The sequence below is a fragment of the Podarcis raffonei genome, chromosome 3 (genome assembly GCF_027172205.1).
Source record: "Podarcis raffonei isolate rPodRaf1 chromosome 3, rPodRaf1.pri, whole genome shotgun sequence".
NCBI lineage: Eukaryota > Metazoa > Chordata > Lepidosauria > Squamata > Lacertidae > Podarcis > Podarcis raffonei.
The window spans coordinates 68,042,175-68,060,035 of NC_070604.1; the positions used below are offsets into that span (position 1 = coordinate 68,042,175).

General features: G+C 42.6%; 1 protein-coding gene across 1 annotated transcript in view; it reads left to right on the plus strand.

The window, feature by feature from the left end:
* Positions 1-426: 426 nt before the first annotated feature.
* MTHFD1L (methylenetetrahydrofolate dehydrogenase (NADP+ dependent) 1 like) overlaps positions 427-17,861 on the plus strand; it is a 113,802-nt gene continuing 96,367 nt past the window's right edge. The window contains exons 1-7 of the mRNA XM_053382167.1: positions 427-918; positions 4,543-4,627; positions 6,059-6,109; positions 6,200-6,253; positions 9,435-9,559; positions 10,911-11,011; positions 12,718-12,857. Of these exons, the coding sequence (XP_053238142.1) occupies positions 698-918; positions 4,543-4,627; positions 6,059-6,109; positions 6,200-6,253; positions 9,435-9,559; positions 10,911-11,011; positions 12,718-12,857 (777 nt within the window). The 5' untranslated portion in view covers positions 427-697. The remainder of the gene's footprint in view (positions 919-4,542; positions 4,628-6,058; positions 6,110-6,199; positions 6,254-9,434; positions 9,560-10,910; positions 11,012-12,717; positions 12,858-17,861) is intronic.

Below are 17,861 nucleotides of genomic sequence, written 5' to 3' on the forward strand. Positions count from 1 at the left end.
GATCATGCTGCAGCCTTTCTTCCTACTAATAATTGGTGCCAAGTGTTGTCCTGGGCCCCTTGTAACCAGTGGTGGGTGGCCACCATTTCAAATTTCATTTCCCACAATGCCCCAGAAAAGGCACAACGCAGAGGTACTGTGGGAAAAGCCAGAGTCTGCTGCCAGCGGGGCGAGATGCTCTTCAAATTCAAAGGAAGATCCTCCAAGCAGCAGCAGCAGACGCTGAAGCGGTGGTTGGCAGTTTTAATTACCAAATATTTCTCCTCATCCCTCTTTTCCCGTTTCCTTTGAAGTAAGGCCAGCTGCTTTCCGTGGGATTTATTTCCAAGTTAGCACAGGCTAACATGCCCCCCACCCCAATGTTCATTATAAGGCCAATGTTTCCAAGTGACGACGTTTGCTCAGGGGAAGCGAGGGCCAGGGCACTTGCCCTGGGTCGGCAGGAGAGGACAACCCGCTCGCTCACCACCTGAGGGGAGCTTTGCGGACGAGTCTATGCCCGGAGGCGCAAGCGAGGCGCCGAGGCTCCGCTGGGCCCCCGCCTTTCGCAGGCATTTCTTGCAGCCGGCCACGCTTTGCCCGTCGGGCGCCCCTCCCCGCGCCACGTCCCTCCCCAGAAGCCAACAACTCCGCCTCCCAGCCAGGGAGCCCCGACAGCAGCAGGAGCAGCTTCCCTCGCGTCCTTCCTCTCGCAGCGATGAGGCTCTCTGTCCTCCGTCGCCTGGCGTGGAGACCGGCGGCACCGGCTGCAGCCAAGCACGGCGGGAAGAAGGTCGGCTGCGGGGCTCTGCCTCTGCTGCGCCCTGGAAGCGGCTGCCCAGGCGCGCTCCTGCTCCCCCGGGGCATCTGCGGCACGTGGGGCCGCCTGGACAAGCAGCGAGGGTCCGACAGCGGAGGGCTATGGGGCTCGGCGGCCAGGTAAGCGGACGGGTCCCCTTTTGCAGAACGTGGGGGTGGGAAGTGCCTTGTCCCGCCGCCAGCGCTTCCAGTTCGTAGCCGGCACTCGGCCCCTCGCCTCCACGTGGGGAGGAGGGCTCCGCCTCCGGGCTGGCTGTTGTGTCTGATGCAATAACGCAGACGCATTGCGGAGGAGAAGGGGGGAGGGAGTGGCGTCTCCGGCAGCCAATCCGCTTCGAAGAAGCGGGAAGCGCGGCTTCTTATTGGCCCCGTGAGGCCTGCTTTCACTCACCCCGCTTCCAGAGCCACTAACTCAAATCGGAGTTCATTCAGGTTCATTGGAAGTTGCTTATTTATATCTCTCTCCAGACCCCCACCCACCAATTATATATAGATTCTCTCTCGTGCATCGTCTCTTGAGAAAGACGGATGCCAACAGATGGATAGATTAAAAATAAATAAATCTACATATAAATTGAAATATAATAAATCCCAAAGATGATTTACAACCCAGTGAAAAAGACAATAATAAAATCAAGTGACTGGATCCTGTGAGGGCAGTTGCCGTTTTCAGAGTTGCCACATAGACATGGCTATCCAACCTACTTTGGATTTCTGCCATCACTGTATGCAGCACAGTCACGGTCTAGGGTTGCAGGGTGGGTGTTAGTGTAAAAGACTCCTTTTCCTTTAAGGCTCCCTTAACAGGTAGCAGTTTATCTCTTGGAAGTTTATCTCCATAATTTGTTCTCTGTGGCAGAAGAAGCTTCTTTTGCTAAGTGTATATCAGATGATGAAAAAAGTTGGCAGTCCTTGAAATTCAGCCTTTTGTGGAACTTGTGCAGTATAAATGTAAGCATGTTTACTTAGAAGTCAGCCAAACTCAGCTCATTGAAATTTGCTTCCAAGTAATCAAATTAAGACTGGTGGTGTTAAAGGAATAGTGCCTCTCTTGAGTGTGCACTGTGGAATAGCTCTGCAGGGCAGAATCTTCTCAGTTTGCTATGCTAAGGCTGCAGTCCTGTGGTGACTTACTAGGGAGTAAGTTCCACTGAATGCAATGGGACTTTTGAGTAGACAAATATAGGTTTGCACAGAAACACGCTTCTGGTATACAGTGGAACCTCGGGTTGCGAACGTGATCTGTGCGGGAGGCACGTTTGGAACATGCTGCATCTGCGCACGTGCGTGACACAATTCAGAGCTTCAGTGCACCTATGCATGCGCGAGCGCCGAAACCCGGACGTAACCCATTCTGGTACTTCCGGGTTTCGGCGTGTCCATAACCCGAAAACGTGCAACCCGCAGCGATCACAACCCGAGGTATGACTGTATGTGCGGAAAGAACCTCCTCTCAAGATACAGTGGTACCTCGGGTTAAGTACTTAGTTCGTTCCAGAGATCCGTTCTTAACCTGAAACTGTTCTTAACCTGAAGCACCACTTTATGGGGCCTCCTGCTGCTGCTGCGCTGCTGGAGCACAATTTCTGTTCTCATCCTGAAGCAAAGTTCTTAACCTGAAGCACTATTTCTGGGTTAGCGGAGTCTGTAACCTGAAGCGTATGTAACCCGAGGTACCACTGTACTAGCACCTTGGGATCAAGGTCTCCCAAGGCAGCATCAATTTGACACCTTGGTTTCACAAAGCATGAGTTCTGGCTTTATATTAATAGATGTAGGGTTGCCAGATGCAGAAGGGAAAAGGGCTCCAACACTTTCAACAGTTGTGTAGAATATGCCGTTTCAGCAGGTGTACAAACTCCTACATCCACACAACTACTAAAGCTGTAGGAACCTTGGCTTTTCTTTTTTCTTTTCTTTTTGCATCTGGCTGCCCTTTATCTATAATGTATTGTTAATGAATTTGTGGGTGCCAGAGTTTGTGGGTTGAAGACACCCATAATTCCTGGATTTGATAAATGTTGAAGTTTAATCAATGCTTGGCTGAATTTAGCAGTGTCAAAATACAGGCCAGCCTGATAATGGCTGCTAAGTATGAGTTGTTAACAGAGTACACAGACAGAGAGATAAGCCATCAGCAAAGCGAAGACTATGTGCCAGCCGCAAATGGGTGGAGCCCTGCCCTGAGCTCTGGGAAGTTAGCAGAAGAGAATGCCAGAGCTTTTAGGAGGGAGTTTAGGGATTTCAGTTTGGGATGATGTAATCGGGAGGGGAAAACCTTGTGTCAGTCTGTTAAATGTGGCAAGCAGGGTCAGAGCACAAAGTTTGAATCGGAAGCTGGAGCAATAGAAGAAATGGAGCCGATCTGAAGTTTAATGCTTTAAACCGCTCAATGTATAGGTGTGTAAATGTGTGTAAATAAGTCATATATCATAAAAACACCACGGTCTCTGCTGTGCCTCATTGCCAAAGGAAACACAGACTGTGGAGGAGCCCCTGGAGTTCCTGGACTCTCACACCGCTATGAGATTGGGGAAATATGTAACAATATTGTGTGTATATGTGTATTAGGAGCAGGGCCATGGGTCAATGGTAGAGCATGTGCTTTGCATGCAGAAGGTCCCATGTTCAAGCTATGGCTGGGAGAAAAACCTGCTTAAAATCCAAGAGAGCTGCTGCCAGTCAGTATAGACTCTACTGAGCAAGTTGGACCAGTGGTTTGATTGTTCCTAAGAAGGTGCACTTTTGCACATGTGTGTCTCATTCATAAATAACATAGCCTGGGGGTATTTTGTACAGGGAAATCAGTCATTGAAGGCCAACTATACAGTGGTACCTCGGGTTACATACACTTCAGGTTACATACGCTTTAGGTTACAGACTCCGCTAACCCAGAAATAGTACCTCAGGTTAAGAACTTTGCTTCAGGATGAGAACAGAAATCGTGCTCCGGAGGTGCGGCGGCACCAGGAGGCCCCATCAGCTAAAGTGGTGCTTCAGGTTAAGAACAGTTTCAAGTTAAGAACAGACCTCCAGAACAAATTAAGTACGTAACCAGAGGTACCACTGTACAGATATATATTGTATACTAGTGAACCTTGGTATAGAACTAATTACAGGCCAAAACTACAATGGAACCTCGGGTTACATACCATCCTCCTTACAAATGCTTTGGGTAACGACCTCCGCTAACCCGGAAGTAGATGCTCCTGGTAGCAAATTTTGCCCCGGGATGTGAGCAGAAGTCACGCGCCGGCAGCGCAGCGGCCCTATTAGCGAAAGCGCACCTCATGTTTTGAACAGTTTCGGGTTAAGAATGCACCTCCAGAATGAATTAAGTTCATAACCAGAGATACCACTCTAGTGGTCATACAGCTTATCTTTGCAAACTGCCCTGGGGGCCTTTTTGGCTAAACAGGTAAAAATGTTTTAAATAAATGTTTACTTATAATGTGAATAACATTCAGAAAACAAATACTTTCTGTGTAAATCTGAGGTATCTTCAATGGTACTTACATGGGAGTACGTGTGTTTAGGATTGTAGCCTTTATATCTTAACTGTTGCTGTAGGACTGTATGGTTTTTTTGGTATTTTGAAGTTGCTAGATATTGCATATTGGCTTACAATATGCTCAAAATGAGCAATTGTCTTTGTGAGATCATGGAAATCATGGGAAAAAAATTATATTATATACTAATACAGATATTATATACTAATACAGATCATATTTTTGTTTTTAAAAGTGAAATCATTGAGAGTTCACGGAAAGCCCTGAATTTGCTGCAGAGACAGCATCCTACATTTAAACCTGCACTTGCTGTTGTACAGGTAAAACCTATAGATGGTGATTTCAGAAGTGAAACAACAAACCAGTACTTTATGAAAACAGATCTAGATCTGTGAATGGCTATTTATCTTGCACACCATAACATCTTCTTAACTACAGAGCTACTTTAAACCAGATAAATGCATTATTAGGTATATTTGATAGTGTGAGGAACCTTTGGCCTCCAGATGTTGCTAAACTACAAGCCCCATCATTCCCAACATGGCCAGTAGTAGAAGCTGTTGAAACCATATTTCTGCTGGACTTAACTTTTCCATTTCACAATCTTTAATGTTACTTCCCCTAAATAAAAATCTTCTTGTATGATCTTCCTGCTATAGCTTCTGAAAATCTTGGTCACATCCACACCATACATTAGCTCAGTTGGTTAGAGTGTGGTGCTGATTAATGCCAAGGTCGTGGGTTTGATCCCCTTATCGGCCAGCTACATATTCCTGCATTGCAGGGAGTTAGACTAGATGATCCTCAGGGTCCCTTCTAACTCTGCAATTCTATGAAAGCACTCTTACACTACTTCAGTTATCATAGCTTCCCTGTATTGGATCTTGGGAACTAATTTGTTAAGGGTGGTGAGACTTCTGAGGACAGGGAGGCTCTCCAGCATGCTGAGGTGAAGCTTGAGCAGGGAAATTGGTACAAGTGAAATGTCTTATTCTGGGGCTACACTGGATATCAACTCACCCACTCCCAAGTAAGAGGATTGTTCAATATCTAACCTTCAGGAGATATTACCTTCACTACTCTCAAATATTCCTACTTTGCTCTTCCTCAAAGGAGCTCACAGTGGAATATGTGGCCTATCCCATTTTTATCTTTCCAACAACCTGATATGAGATGAATTGGGCTGAGGGTGCAAGAGCAGTCCAAATGAAAACATTGGTTTCTTACTCAAAGCTGGATTTGATAACTAAATAACTCTTCTGTACAAAGCAACCCACCGATGTGACTTCTTGCAGTAAGGCGACTGACATCCTGAAAACATACCAAACACTATAATTCTCTATACTGCTTCCCAGTACTCTAATTTTCTATGGAGTGCTCTGGGAAGCCAAGCTAGTATCTTTCCATTTGTATCTTGTCAGGGATTGCTTCACTTCTATATAACCACAAGAATGTGCAAGCATCAGGGATAGGTTTCTTAACAACTGGGAATAGGGCTTGCAAAGCCAAGCTACTCAGTGCCAAGAATTTGCCCAAAGGTGCTTGATTGTGCAACATACTCCTGGTAATGTTAAGAAACTCACCGTTTCCATTCAGTTCAGTAAATCATATTTCTTACCCAGTTGCAAATTTCTGATCAAGTACTGATTGCAATTTTTTCTTTAGTTACAAATTGCTTACAGTCTCATTTTCTTTGACGCCATTCCTAACTTGTTACAGTTCTCTTTTTACTTTTCTTTAATCCCTTCAAGGTTGGCGATGATGATCTGGGGCAAGAAATTATCAAAAACATTGCAGAAGAGGTGAGAGTATGGAAATACTTGTTTCTTCCAAATTAAACTGAAAAATTATTGGGCTTTAAAGCAAATATTTTTTCCCATTTATCTTTGCAGATTGGCCTGAACCTTGTTCGTATTTGTCTCCCTCGCAACTATACTGAACATGAGGTAATAATTTATGAATTTAGGGCTTTCCCTGATGCAGTAGTGCTAAATGGCTAACTGACTGAATTAAGAAAAAAGCTCATTTTCAAAATGTTTATTCGGCTTTACGCCCATCATGAAACACAACACAACAAAACAAATCAAATAAAACAGCGGACTCGTACAAACCACAAGTAGTATAACACAGTTCACAACTCACAAGGACAGATATTAGCTGTTCATAAAAAAAAGTTTAAGATTAAGATTAAAAATTTTAGGCACTACACTAAAATCAATATCTGATGTCATTATAGAAAATTCTTATAACTATCAATAATCAGCTAACATTCCATTCCGTCTCTTGTACGAGAGGACGGCTGTTAGGAATTTAGCAACCTGTAGGGTAATATAAGGATCCACATCTTGAAGAACCCAGGCAAGCTGTAGGTCTACTGGTTTGTCAGCCATAGGCTGGATTATGGAGTTTAGTATACTAGCACGGGCTGAACTGAACAAAGGGCAGATAAACATGACATGATGTAGAGATTCAGATGTTTTCATTTCACAAGCACACATAGAAGGGACTTGGCCCTTGGTGAATCTATGTCTCAGCACGTTTGTTGGAAAGACATTGAACCTAGCTCTAATGAAGGCATATCGGTGAGACGCGGCCATAAGCGAAGTTAAGTAGGATGGAGCGCGGTAGATAGGGGTTATGCCGAAATTTAACAGCGAGCAGGCTCCACCACCAGCTACGAAATTTTGGTATAGCTCCACATCATCCAGCCTTTGATTTATACACCTTTTTGCCACATTTAGATCCAGTTTGAGCAATTCAGTGGGCGAGATCTCATAGGACAGCAATTTGGCATGGATTTTTCCTGACCACAAATTTGTGAAGTCATCTCGCCACATGCATTGAATGAGATAGTGGTTCGGGAGTTTATGCCATAGGGATATCCAATAAATCAAAGCTCTCCTCCTCTCATAGAAAAGGGTTGTTGGCTTTCCTACCTCTCCTTTCCCCCAGCAGCTTCCAAAGGCTTTACCTGAAGTTTGAGGGTCCTCCTGGATGAGCTGGGCTGGGCTGTGGTGTGGGAAGGCTTGCTGAAAATTTATGTAGAGGCACCTTCCATGAGAGGATCTCTCACTTTCCTCTTATTCCCTCTGCATCATAGCCCATCACATTCAGGAGGCTTAACAAACAACAACAACAACAACAACAATTTATGTGTACCCCACCCATCTGACTGGGTTGCACCAGCCACTTTGGGTGGCTTCCAACATATATAAAAACATACCAAAACATTAAACCTTAAAAAGCTGCCTTATGCAGGTCTGCCTTCAGATATCTTTTAAAGGTTATATAGTTACTCATCTGCTTCTTGCGGGATTTGAAGGGCTGACAGGAGAAGAAGGGGCCGCAAAATTCTTCTGCCCTCCTCCTTCCAGTGGTGCTTCTTGAAATACGTGCAAAAATCTTTATATGTGTGTCGTCGTCCCCCACCCAAGCACTGCCTATGGTACATGCCTGTAAACTGCCTAATAGTATGATCCAAAGCACATATACTTGCAAATATTATTGAAGTGTCCTGCCTGAGTCTATGAATCTGAGAAATAAGTCCACAAGTTCAGTAGGGTTTACTTCAGTGTAAGTGTGCAGAGGACTACATCCTTGTGAGTAAGTACACTTAGTTTTGCAACTGAATACCCGTAAGAACAGCTCTGCATTTGGGAAGCCTAAAAACAGGACGTGAGCACAATGGCTCTCTCTTATTCCTAAGGAATGTTTACTCAGAGGTAACCCCAGTTACCTAGGAGTAAGACCAATGTATTCAGTAGAACATACTTCTGAGTAGGCATGAGTTGGAGTCTTGTGGATTACATGTTTAGTCCCTTTGAAGTAATTAAGGATAGCATGACTCTTTCTAAAAATAACAAAGGAATTCAAAGTTGAGATTGATAGTCTTCAGTCCTCAGCTCACCCCTGTTAATAATATATTATGTGTTGCATTTGCCTACAGATTTACATTATCTCTGAAAACTTGAGCTGTGTACTATTGAGGGCTGCCTGCTGTTTGATTGCAGGTTTCTCACCCAGACATTATTTCAATAAGAAATCTGCTATGTTTAGTTACAGTATGTTATATTGCATGGTAAGACCATTACCGATAGAATATTAATAAGGACGAGCTTTCAATCTGCAGTTATTACAGTATTCCTACCTAACTAGTTGTCATAACCTACACTTACAATATCAACAAATCTTCTAACAATGGAGAGGAATGTAAAACTTCTACAAAGCTCTTTGAGGTTATCTTGCCTCATCATCCCACAGTGTCTCATGCTCTGAGACATTGTGCTGGTGGGGGTATGAGGGAGAGAAGCGGAAGCAGCTAGTGGTGGTTGCAGGAGCTACAAAGAAGGTGGGATGAGAGGAGGCAGAGTGGGTGGAGGGTTATCTTGACGTTAGTGTTAGAAACCTTTTTCCCCTTCCTAGAGCTATTCCTAGAGCTGCTTTCATGAGGCACACTGTTCCCACTGACCATGGGGCAAGCTTCTTCTTCATATATTGTTCTTAAGTGCAGAAAATTCCACAGAACAAATAGAAGACATTCGCCTATGTGGTAAAAATAATCCACTCCCTTAAAATTGTATGCTCACATTTTGGAAGCATTACACATTCAACATTCTTCCTTGCCATGATGATGTTTTTATATTTGTTGTCTCATTTTCACTTAATAAATGGCATGTTTCAAATAATAAATTTGCAGTTGGCCTGCGACCATGTCCTTCCCTTGTGGGTTGTTGCGGGTTTCTTCTAGTTCTGAGAAATACTGTATATCTGTGTCTGTGCTGTGATCCCCTACTTGACCAGCTCCCACCCATCTTCAGCCTATTGTGGTATCTTTAGACTAATATAGTACTGACTCACAACTGTATTGTGGGATGTAGCAGTTAGTATACATTTCGAATGATAGAGCAGTGTTCAAGTGCCCAAAGGTGGGCTTTTACAGCAACACATGATCATAATAGTGAGTGTACTTTTGCTATATTCTTTCAGTTTCTGCAAGCGAAACATCATGTCTGATTCCATTTATCAATGATCCAATTTTCATTATATATTAAAATTCTAATATTTGATAATGTCCTTCAAGCTGATCATTTTTAAATCCTGATTTCTTAACCTTCTATTGTTTTCTAGGTTATAGATGAAATTGTAAAGCTCAATGAGAATCCTAAAATTCATGGTCTTCTCCTTCGCCTCAGCAAAGAGTCATACACAAGCAAAATACTGAATGCTGTGAAACCAGAGAAAGATGTGAATGGGCAAGTTAAATGCTATTCAGTCTCCAGAAAATGTGGATTCATATGGGCTTGGATCTAGATGTTGCTGCCACCAGTGAAAGGGAGGGGAGATGACTTGCTGATTCCCCACTCCCCCTGCAGTCAGAAATACTTATTAACTTTGCTTATTTAATTTCGTTTTTAATACATTTGTAATAATCTGTATCAAAATGACAAATGACTGAATGTGTGGTTTAAAGTGCATATTTGCATGTCAGTGTATGTCATGGTTAATGGTTTGCTGTGAATGCGGAGATTGCTCCTGTTCTAGCAAGTGGGAGCAACAAACCATGATCCTTGGCTTAGCATTACATCCAAATTGGAGATTGTCATTTGTTTTGCACCAAACTATGTTCTGAAGCCAAAGTTAGTTCTTGGCTTGACCATTGTGGTTTGTGGAAGTGAAATAAACCATGATGGCTCAGTCCAAATATAGTGCTAAGCCAAGGATTATGGTTTGCGATGCCTGCTCATTAGCAAGGGGGAGCAAAGTGGGCATAATCTCTGCATTCATGGTGAACTGTTTATCATTGGGTTACTGTGACATGTGCATGCAGTCAATGAGCATATTTCTCTTAATGTACACCAAACCTATATGTTTTCTAGGCCACACCCAGCCCCCTCTGAGGTGCCACCCACCCACCTAGTTTGCAACAGCTGTAAATGCATGCCTTCGAGCATCAACACGGCTGACTGTTCTCTTAAAACAAAAGAAAGTGGGTTTTAATTTAATCCTTATCCTAGCCTAGGCATAATTCCCAGTTCCTAATTTTGAAAATAATTTGACAGCAAAATATATACGGCATCCATTAATTTGGCTTTGATAGATAAAGGATTTAATTTAAGTATGTTCCAGTTTGGCCTGACAAATTGTGATCTACTTTCTTGTTTTTAGCCTTTATGGAGTCTAATTGCCTAAGATATTATTCAAAGCTATTATTCATTTCATTTACTTTGAAAAAAATCCAGGAGAACTGACCTGAGTATAAGCAGATATTTAATTTGTAACAGATGAGGAAGTGAGAATTTTATTAACTATTGAGAGGCAAGGGGACAAAGTTTCTCTGGAAGTGATGTTCTGTTTCAAACCAAATTGGTAATGGCAATTCCAAAATATAGTGGAAGCATTTATGCACATTCAGTGGATGCAGCTACACTGCTGCAGAGAGAAAATGGGTTAATAAAGCTATAGTTTTTCATGAGCATGTACTCTAGCTTACACCACCCCATTATAGTTTGTGTGTGTTAATGAATGAGCATTTATTTCTATATTTTTACATGAACACGCTGTCTCTCACTTTCTTTCTCCCCCCCCCCATATTTTTAATTTCAGAGTAACAGATTTTAACTTGGCAAGGTTGGTGCATGGAGACATGCATGGATGTGTGATTCCCCCCACTGCTACTGCTGTGGTCAAGCTTCTGGAAAAACTAGGTACATGTAATTGTTATTTATTATATTCAGCAGCAGTGCTTAATACGTTCACATGCTAGCTCAGCTATGCAGTGACTAATCTGGCCAGGTCAGATAATGGTTTCTCCCTCAAAAAACAGTGACTCTGTCATGCAAGGCCATCATAATATGATATGTATATAGACCTACATTAACCTATTAGCAAAGCCTTCTGGTTGCTTTAACTGTGGAAATGCAGAAAAACCATGAAATGTGTAATTAATTGGTCAGAGAATTCAGATTCCTAAGAATGTCTACTTCAGTTGTGGCATTTTAAAGCAGGTTTTGGGGCCTTGTGGTTGTAAAAATATCCTCACAAGTGTGTGAGCAATGCCTGGTGAAATCGTAGAAGTAGGACAAGTTGTAGCAAAAGGTTTATAGTGGTCAGTTACTGAGATGACTGAGATTTCTAGGGGTTACTGAAGTGACATCTGCTGGTGTGGTAACACCGCAGTGGACATTTACTCACATTTTAAAATTTATTTACTTATTACTTTCTGAATATGGTATGTTAATAACTCATAATGCATATGGTTACGATAGAAGGCGGAAAGAGGAACTAGATTTCCTAAAGCCCACCCCCCAGGAAGGAAAGTATTATGTTTTGTCACTGGGATTATGGAATGTTAAAGGAGAGAGTTGATGGAATCATCTCAGATGTCAATTTATGCTGAAGAACTGTGCGAGCGGGAACCAGGAAAAAAGGGCGAGTCCCTGGCCTTGGACTGCTTAAATGGAGCAAGCTACACCCCCTGGTCAACCAGATCGGTCGGCCTAAGGGTGACATGGCCGGGGTCTCCCTATGACGCAGGGACTAGCTATGTCATCCGTGCATGGGGCGGGCTTGCAACCAGCCCACAACTTCATTTCCCCAGGAAGGGAAAGGGCTTTGTCGGCTGGGTGTGTAAGCAAAGGAATGTCAGATGCATTTGAGTCTGTGTGGATCTGGATCTAATTAAAACTGGATAGATTAGCAATGGGTGGTGCTGTGGGTTAAACCACAGAGCCTAGGGCTTGCCAATCAGAAGGTCAGCAGTTTGAATCCCCGCGACGGGATGAGCTCCCGTTGTTCGGTCCCTGCTCCTGCCAACCTAGCAGTTCGAAAGCATGAAGTGCAAGTAGATAAACAGGTACCCCTCCAGCGGGAAGGTAAACGGCGTTTCTGTGCACTGCTCTGGTACGCCAGAAGCAGCTTAGTCATGCTGGCCACAGGACCCGGAAGCTGTAGGCCGGCTCCCTCGGCCAGTAAAGCAAGATGAGTGCCGCAATCCCAGAGTTGTCCACGACTGGACCTAACGGTCAGGAGTCCTTTTACCTTTACCTAGATTAGCAACATATGCAAGCTTATTTAATTTAGCAAGATGCCATCAACGTCTCTGCTACTCAAGCCAAGACTGTCATTCCTTTTATGAACACATGAAACTTTCTTCTGTCCATTAATCTGTCAGAGTTGATAAAATATCTTTCTGTCCTGCTTACATGATGGTCTTGGTCATCAGAAAAGTTTCTGGAGCATAATGCTGCCCTATTCAAGGTTTTAAAATTGTAACATTTTCCATATGAGAGATTGTTGCGGGAAGGGGGAAGGGGGCAAGCTTGTGTATGAATGTCTGTAGTTCACTTGCTTCCCCAGTACAGTTTGCTAGCAGTGTAGCTAATTGGAGCAACTGTTATCTTCTCCTATCCAGCACGTACTACCCTAGATGGAAGAAAGGTGTTACTTTTGGGAGTTCAAGGACCTTTAGAAGTCTCTTTGCAGTGCCTTCTTCAAAGAAAAGGCGTCATGACTATGGGTTGCATGTGGAAAATGAAGCAGCTGGAGACCATGGTAAATATACCAAATGCTTCATACTTTTTCTCACGTTTACTACTTAGCAAAACCCCAGGTTCATTTATTTTTATATACAGTGGTGTCTCGCAAGACGAAAAGAATCCGTTCCGCGAGTCTCTTCGTCTTGCGGTTTTTTCGTCTTGCGAAGCAAGCCCATTAGTGGATTAGCGCTATTAGCGACTTAGCAGATCAGCTGATAAGCGGCTTAGCGGATCAGCTGATAAGCGGCTTAGCGATCAGCTGTTAAGCGGCTTAGCGGATCAGCTGATAAGCGGCTTAGCGGCTTGGGAAAAAGGGGGGGGAAAGGAAAAAAACCCTGCAGGAACTCGCAAGACATTTTCGTCTTGCGAAGCAAGCCCATAGGAAATTCGTTTTGCGAAGCACCTCCAAAACGGAAAACCCTTTTGTCTAGCGGGTTTTCCGTCTTGTGAGGCATTCGTCTTGCGGGGCACCACTGTACTGTGTGTGTGTGTGTGTGTGTGTATACATATATATATATTCCAAGAACTTTTGCTCACTAAATAAACTTCACTCATTTATTTTTCTTTGCATTCCTTAGCACAATGACCTGTTTAGTTTCTGTCCTGTCCTCTACACATAGTGATATTTAGAGCAAGCTTCATGTTCTCTAGCCTTCCCACATACTCTCCTGCCTTTCCTTATAAATATAACTTCTGATCCAGGCAGCACATTAAATTTCTAAGCATGGGCGCTCTCCTCAACCTGCATGTTCAAATTGCTATAAAAGAGGGTTTTTAATATCCAGAGTTAGAGGAGACCCTGTGTTCAGATAAGCATGGGAAAGACAAGTTTGTTGTGTTGCATTCTATTCAGGGTCAGAGGTGGTGGAAGCATGTGAGCCTAAGATCTGCTCTTGATTTCAGTCTCTGTAAAGTCAGGGGAGGAGGGAGGGAGAAATATTGTAACAGGCTTTGGGATAGAAGCACATATTCCCTTTATTCAGAGCCATAGCTACAGGAGCTAGCTGGGATTTTTGCCCCGGGTGAAGCTTCCAGAGGGGTGCCATTGAGGCTTCCGGCCTCTGTTTGTGTGTGTACACAAATGTGTGTGGGATGTGTGCCAAACTGCGTTGTTGACTGGGTGAAATAAAGCCTAATTTTGCCCCTGCTTTATCCTACTGGCAGAATTCTGTTGACCGTGGAACTAATCATAAATGCATAAAAGCCGTTTCTGAAATTTCCCACCATTGCCATGCTCTTTAGAGTGTTTTATATTTCATTTGACTGATTGCTGATGTTTGTTGCTTCATGTTATTTCACTGGTATTTCAGTGTGCTCATGTTGAATTATTTATAACTTGACAACTTGCTCATCATCTATATATTCTGTGCTCAAGTTTCCCAATGTTTCATAGACATTCCCAGAAGGTGGCAGCCAAGTCAAGCCAAGTAAAAAAGTTTTACATAGGAGTTCATCTTTTGGACTTTGGAGTTCATCTTTTGGATTCAATACTCAAAATGCAAAGTATGTTTTCCCTAAGCAAAGCAGCTGTGATGCTAACACATTTCTCCTTTGGCACGGCACTGTTTTTACAGCTGTTGATGTTACAGCAACATTTTACATGCTTTAAGTGATGGAGAGAAGTTAAAAAAGCATAAACTTAATCCACAATGGTAAAACAGCCTCTCTGATTTTAGAGATTTTGACTTTGTCTTATTTTCCCTTACACCATGCAGTTTTATTGATATTTCATTTTTGAATTTTGTGTCCATTTTTTGTGCAACTGCATTAAAAAAAACAATAGGTTGTGCGACTCATATAGAAGAATCCTCATTAATTCAAACAGACCATCCAGGGAATAAATTGCAATCACTCCCATTCTCCTTTATCTTATTATTTTTATTATGAAAACAACAATTTCTCATAATCATAGTAAATTTTCTGAAAAATCCTACAACTTAATTTTGATGGGAAGACAAAATTCAAGAATCAGGTAGCAGAAAGTCTGTGACTTGCCAATTAATTTTGCAATTTCATCCAGTTTGCTGTTGCCTGAAAATCTACTTGGGAAGTGCACTGCTTGTGTATGTATGTGTTAATATAATATAATATAATATAATATAATCACTCCCCCCCCCCTCTCTCTCTCTCTCACACACACACACACACACACACTGTTTCCCCTACAGAATGGAATACTTTTGAATCGGCTCAGTGCCCTCAGATACTTAAAAACTAGTCAGAATAGATTTAATAAGCTGGAGTTGCATTGTCAAGCAAATAATATCTCCTTGGTTCTTAAAGATAGATTACTTACTTTCAGGAACAGAGCCCTTCTTTTTAAGTACAGTGGTGCCTCCGGTTGCGGACAGGATCTGTGCCGGAGGTCCGATCAGATCCCGAGGTTTCCACAACCTGAGGACTGCTTCTGAGCATGCACGCAGTGAAACCCGGTAACATACTTCCGGATTTCCCATGTGCGCATCCCAAAGTTTACGTAACCATAGGGTTACATAAATGGAGGCACGACTGTTTAGTGAAACCTATAGGAGACCCAAAACATTTGGATCACGTGAAATCCAAGTACAGTGGTACCTTGGTATTAAAACAGCTTGGCTCCCGGACAAATCGGCTCCCGAATGCCACAAATCCGGAAGTAAGTGTTCCGGTTTGTGAACGTTTTTCAGAAGCTGAACATCTGATGTGGCTTCCACTTGAGTGCAGGAAGCTCCTGCAGCCAACCAGAAGCTGCACCTTGGTTTTCGAAGGGTTTTGGGAGTAGAACGGACTCCCAGAATGGATTAAGTTTGAGAACCAAGGTACCACTGTAAACCATTAGAATGGTTTACATATATTGAAGGGAAATGAGAATTATCCTTCTATCCTACTAAGAAGTAGTGCTATAAATCTATAAAACAGAGTTTTTTATAAAAAATATTAGCTACATTGTGAATTGTTCTCCCACATTGTTCTATAACCTGTGTGAGTTTAGTGCTCTTTAGAATAACAAAGCTTGAGGGTTTACTAGAAGAGTGCCAAGAGTATCTGTGAGCTTCAGTACACACACATTGTTCTCAATCCTTTAATAATCGTTCAAGAGTACACTGTCAGATTGCAAGCACCATTCCTGTCAGCTGCTGGGTTTTGAAACCACTTTGCTTCTCAGTCTTCCTTAACAGCAAATATAGTGAGTATTAACCATGACTAGTGCCAAATTTGAGTTGGATAGCTATAGTGATGAAAAAATGGACTGTGTGCTCTTGCAGGGATGAGCAAATGTTAAATCTCTGCTGGCCTCCAAAGACAGAGCATCAGCAAAAAATGCAATGTGAAAATACATATCTGAAAAAGTGTACTTGGCAATTATCCACCTTCAACAAGATTGGATTACCGTGATATCCCCCCACCACAAGGAAAAGCAGCTTTCATTGGGGAGAGTACTTAGGTCAGGGAAACAGTGCAGGAGATAAGCTTAAAACTCTCCCATTGTTGTGATCAAATTTGGAGGCCCCTGTGACTGCCTTGAAGAAGAAGGGGAACAATGAAAGATTCTATCACAGATCTCATGCGTAATGTGTAATTTGGCCTTGAGATTATTTTGTGGCCATCTATCATTTTATTTTATTTCTCTTCATTTCCTTTGATTTTGGTGGAGTGAACACCCAAGTCATATTTCTTTAACTTACAGATCAACTTGATTTTGATGACCATTTGTCTTGGCACAGCTGCCTTAAGGCTTGCATGGTCTTTAAACAGAGGAGGAGTGTTCAGGTCCCGTCCCCCCCAGGAATTCTTACTTGATCAGAGATGGCAAAATACAAAGAGCAACTGTTTATTAAATGCCAGTTCGTCATAAATGTGTGTTTGATTAAGAAGGGAGACATTTAATAGCAAATGTTTTAGGTAAGATATGCTTGCCTATTATCTCTCTTAAAATTTATGTAGAAAACTTGCAGACACTGCACTGTTTGGACAATATTTGCTTTTCAGATACTTCAATCACATAACGCCAGGGAATATTTAAATTTGTGCTTCCTGAATCAAAAATCAATGATTCATTCAGCTGGCCTTGTGAGGGAGGGGATGATGAACTGTGTTCCTGAAGCAAACTGATTTTCAATAATCCTGTTGGTAGAAAAATAACTTTATATGTTTATGAAAAGTATGATGTGATAGCAGGTGATGGCAAAGACTGAGATCCTATAGAGTAGACTCTGCTTTGCTGTTAGGTACTGCCTTGTAATAACAATAATTTTCCATGGCTTTCAATCATATGCTCTTACCCTTTTACTAGCAGGGGAAATGCTGTTAATGGCTATTTGACAAACATACATAATGTATTCCTTGTGGAGAGAAAATTAAATTGAAATTATATTCCACCTATAGTCCACATCATTCTTAACTAACACATGCCCTTATTGCACCCATTGTTGTGGGCATCCATTTGTTGCCAGAGACAAGGGAGTGCACCTTTCGGGGTGAAGTAAAACCATTGCTGTAAAAGCACCAAAATGACCTCTCTGTGGCACAAGCCTGGGCAGTATGTAAAGAGGTCCTGGGCTGCCCAGACAACATGACCCCCCTCTCGGCTTCGCTGATGTGGTCCAAAAAGGAAAGCAGAGCAATATGTTTGGCACCAGCTGGGCTGCAGGAGTTGCTTGAAGGAGGCATCTTCAGTGATGCACAACTTAGCAGAGTAATGCAGCTTTTCCTAGGCAACGATCGAGACCGCTCAGTCAGGACGATGATCAGGAACAAAGCTGACGACTAGTAACTTGATTTTGTAGTTTATTATATACGGCAGTAAACTCACAAGCTATATACAAGTTACTATATACAGACACGAACTTCATCACTCTCCAAGCACTCCAGATTACTCTTAACTAGCCAAATGATGTCATAGGTCATGCTGCCTATATGAGAGACCTCAGCTAACCACCAAGCTGTTACTAGGTCCTCTTCTCTCCAGGCAAATTTCTCCCGTGCTCTGTCTCCCTAGTCTATAGTCAAAACACTAATTGCTTACTTGCCAAGCTGCACG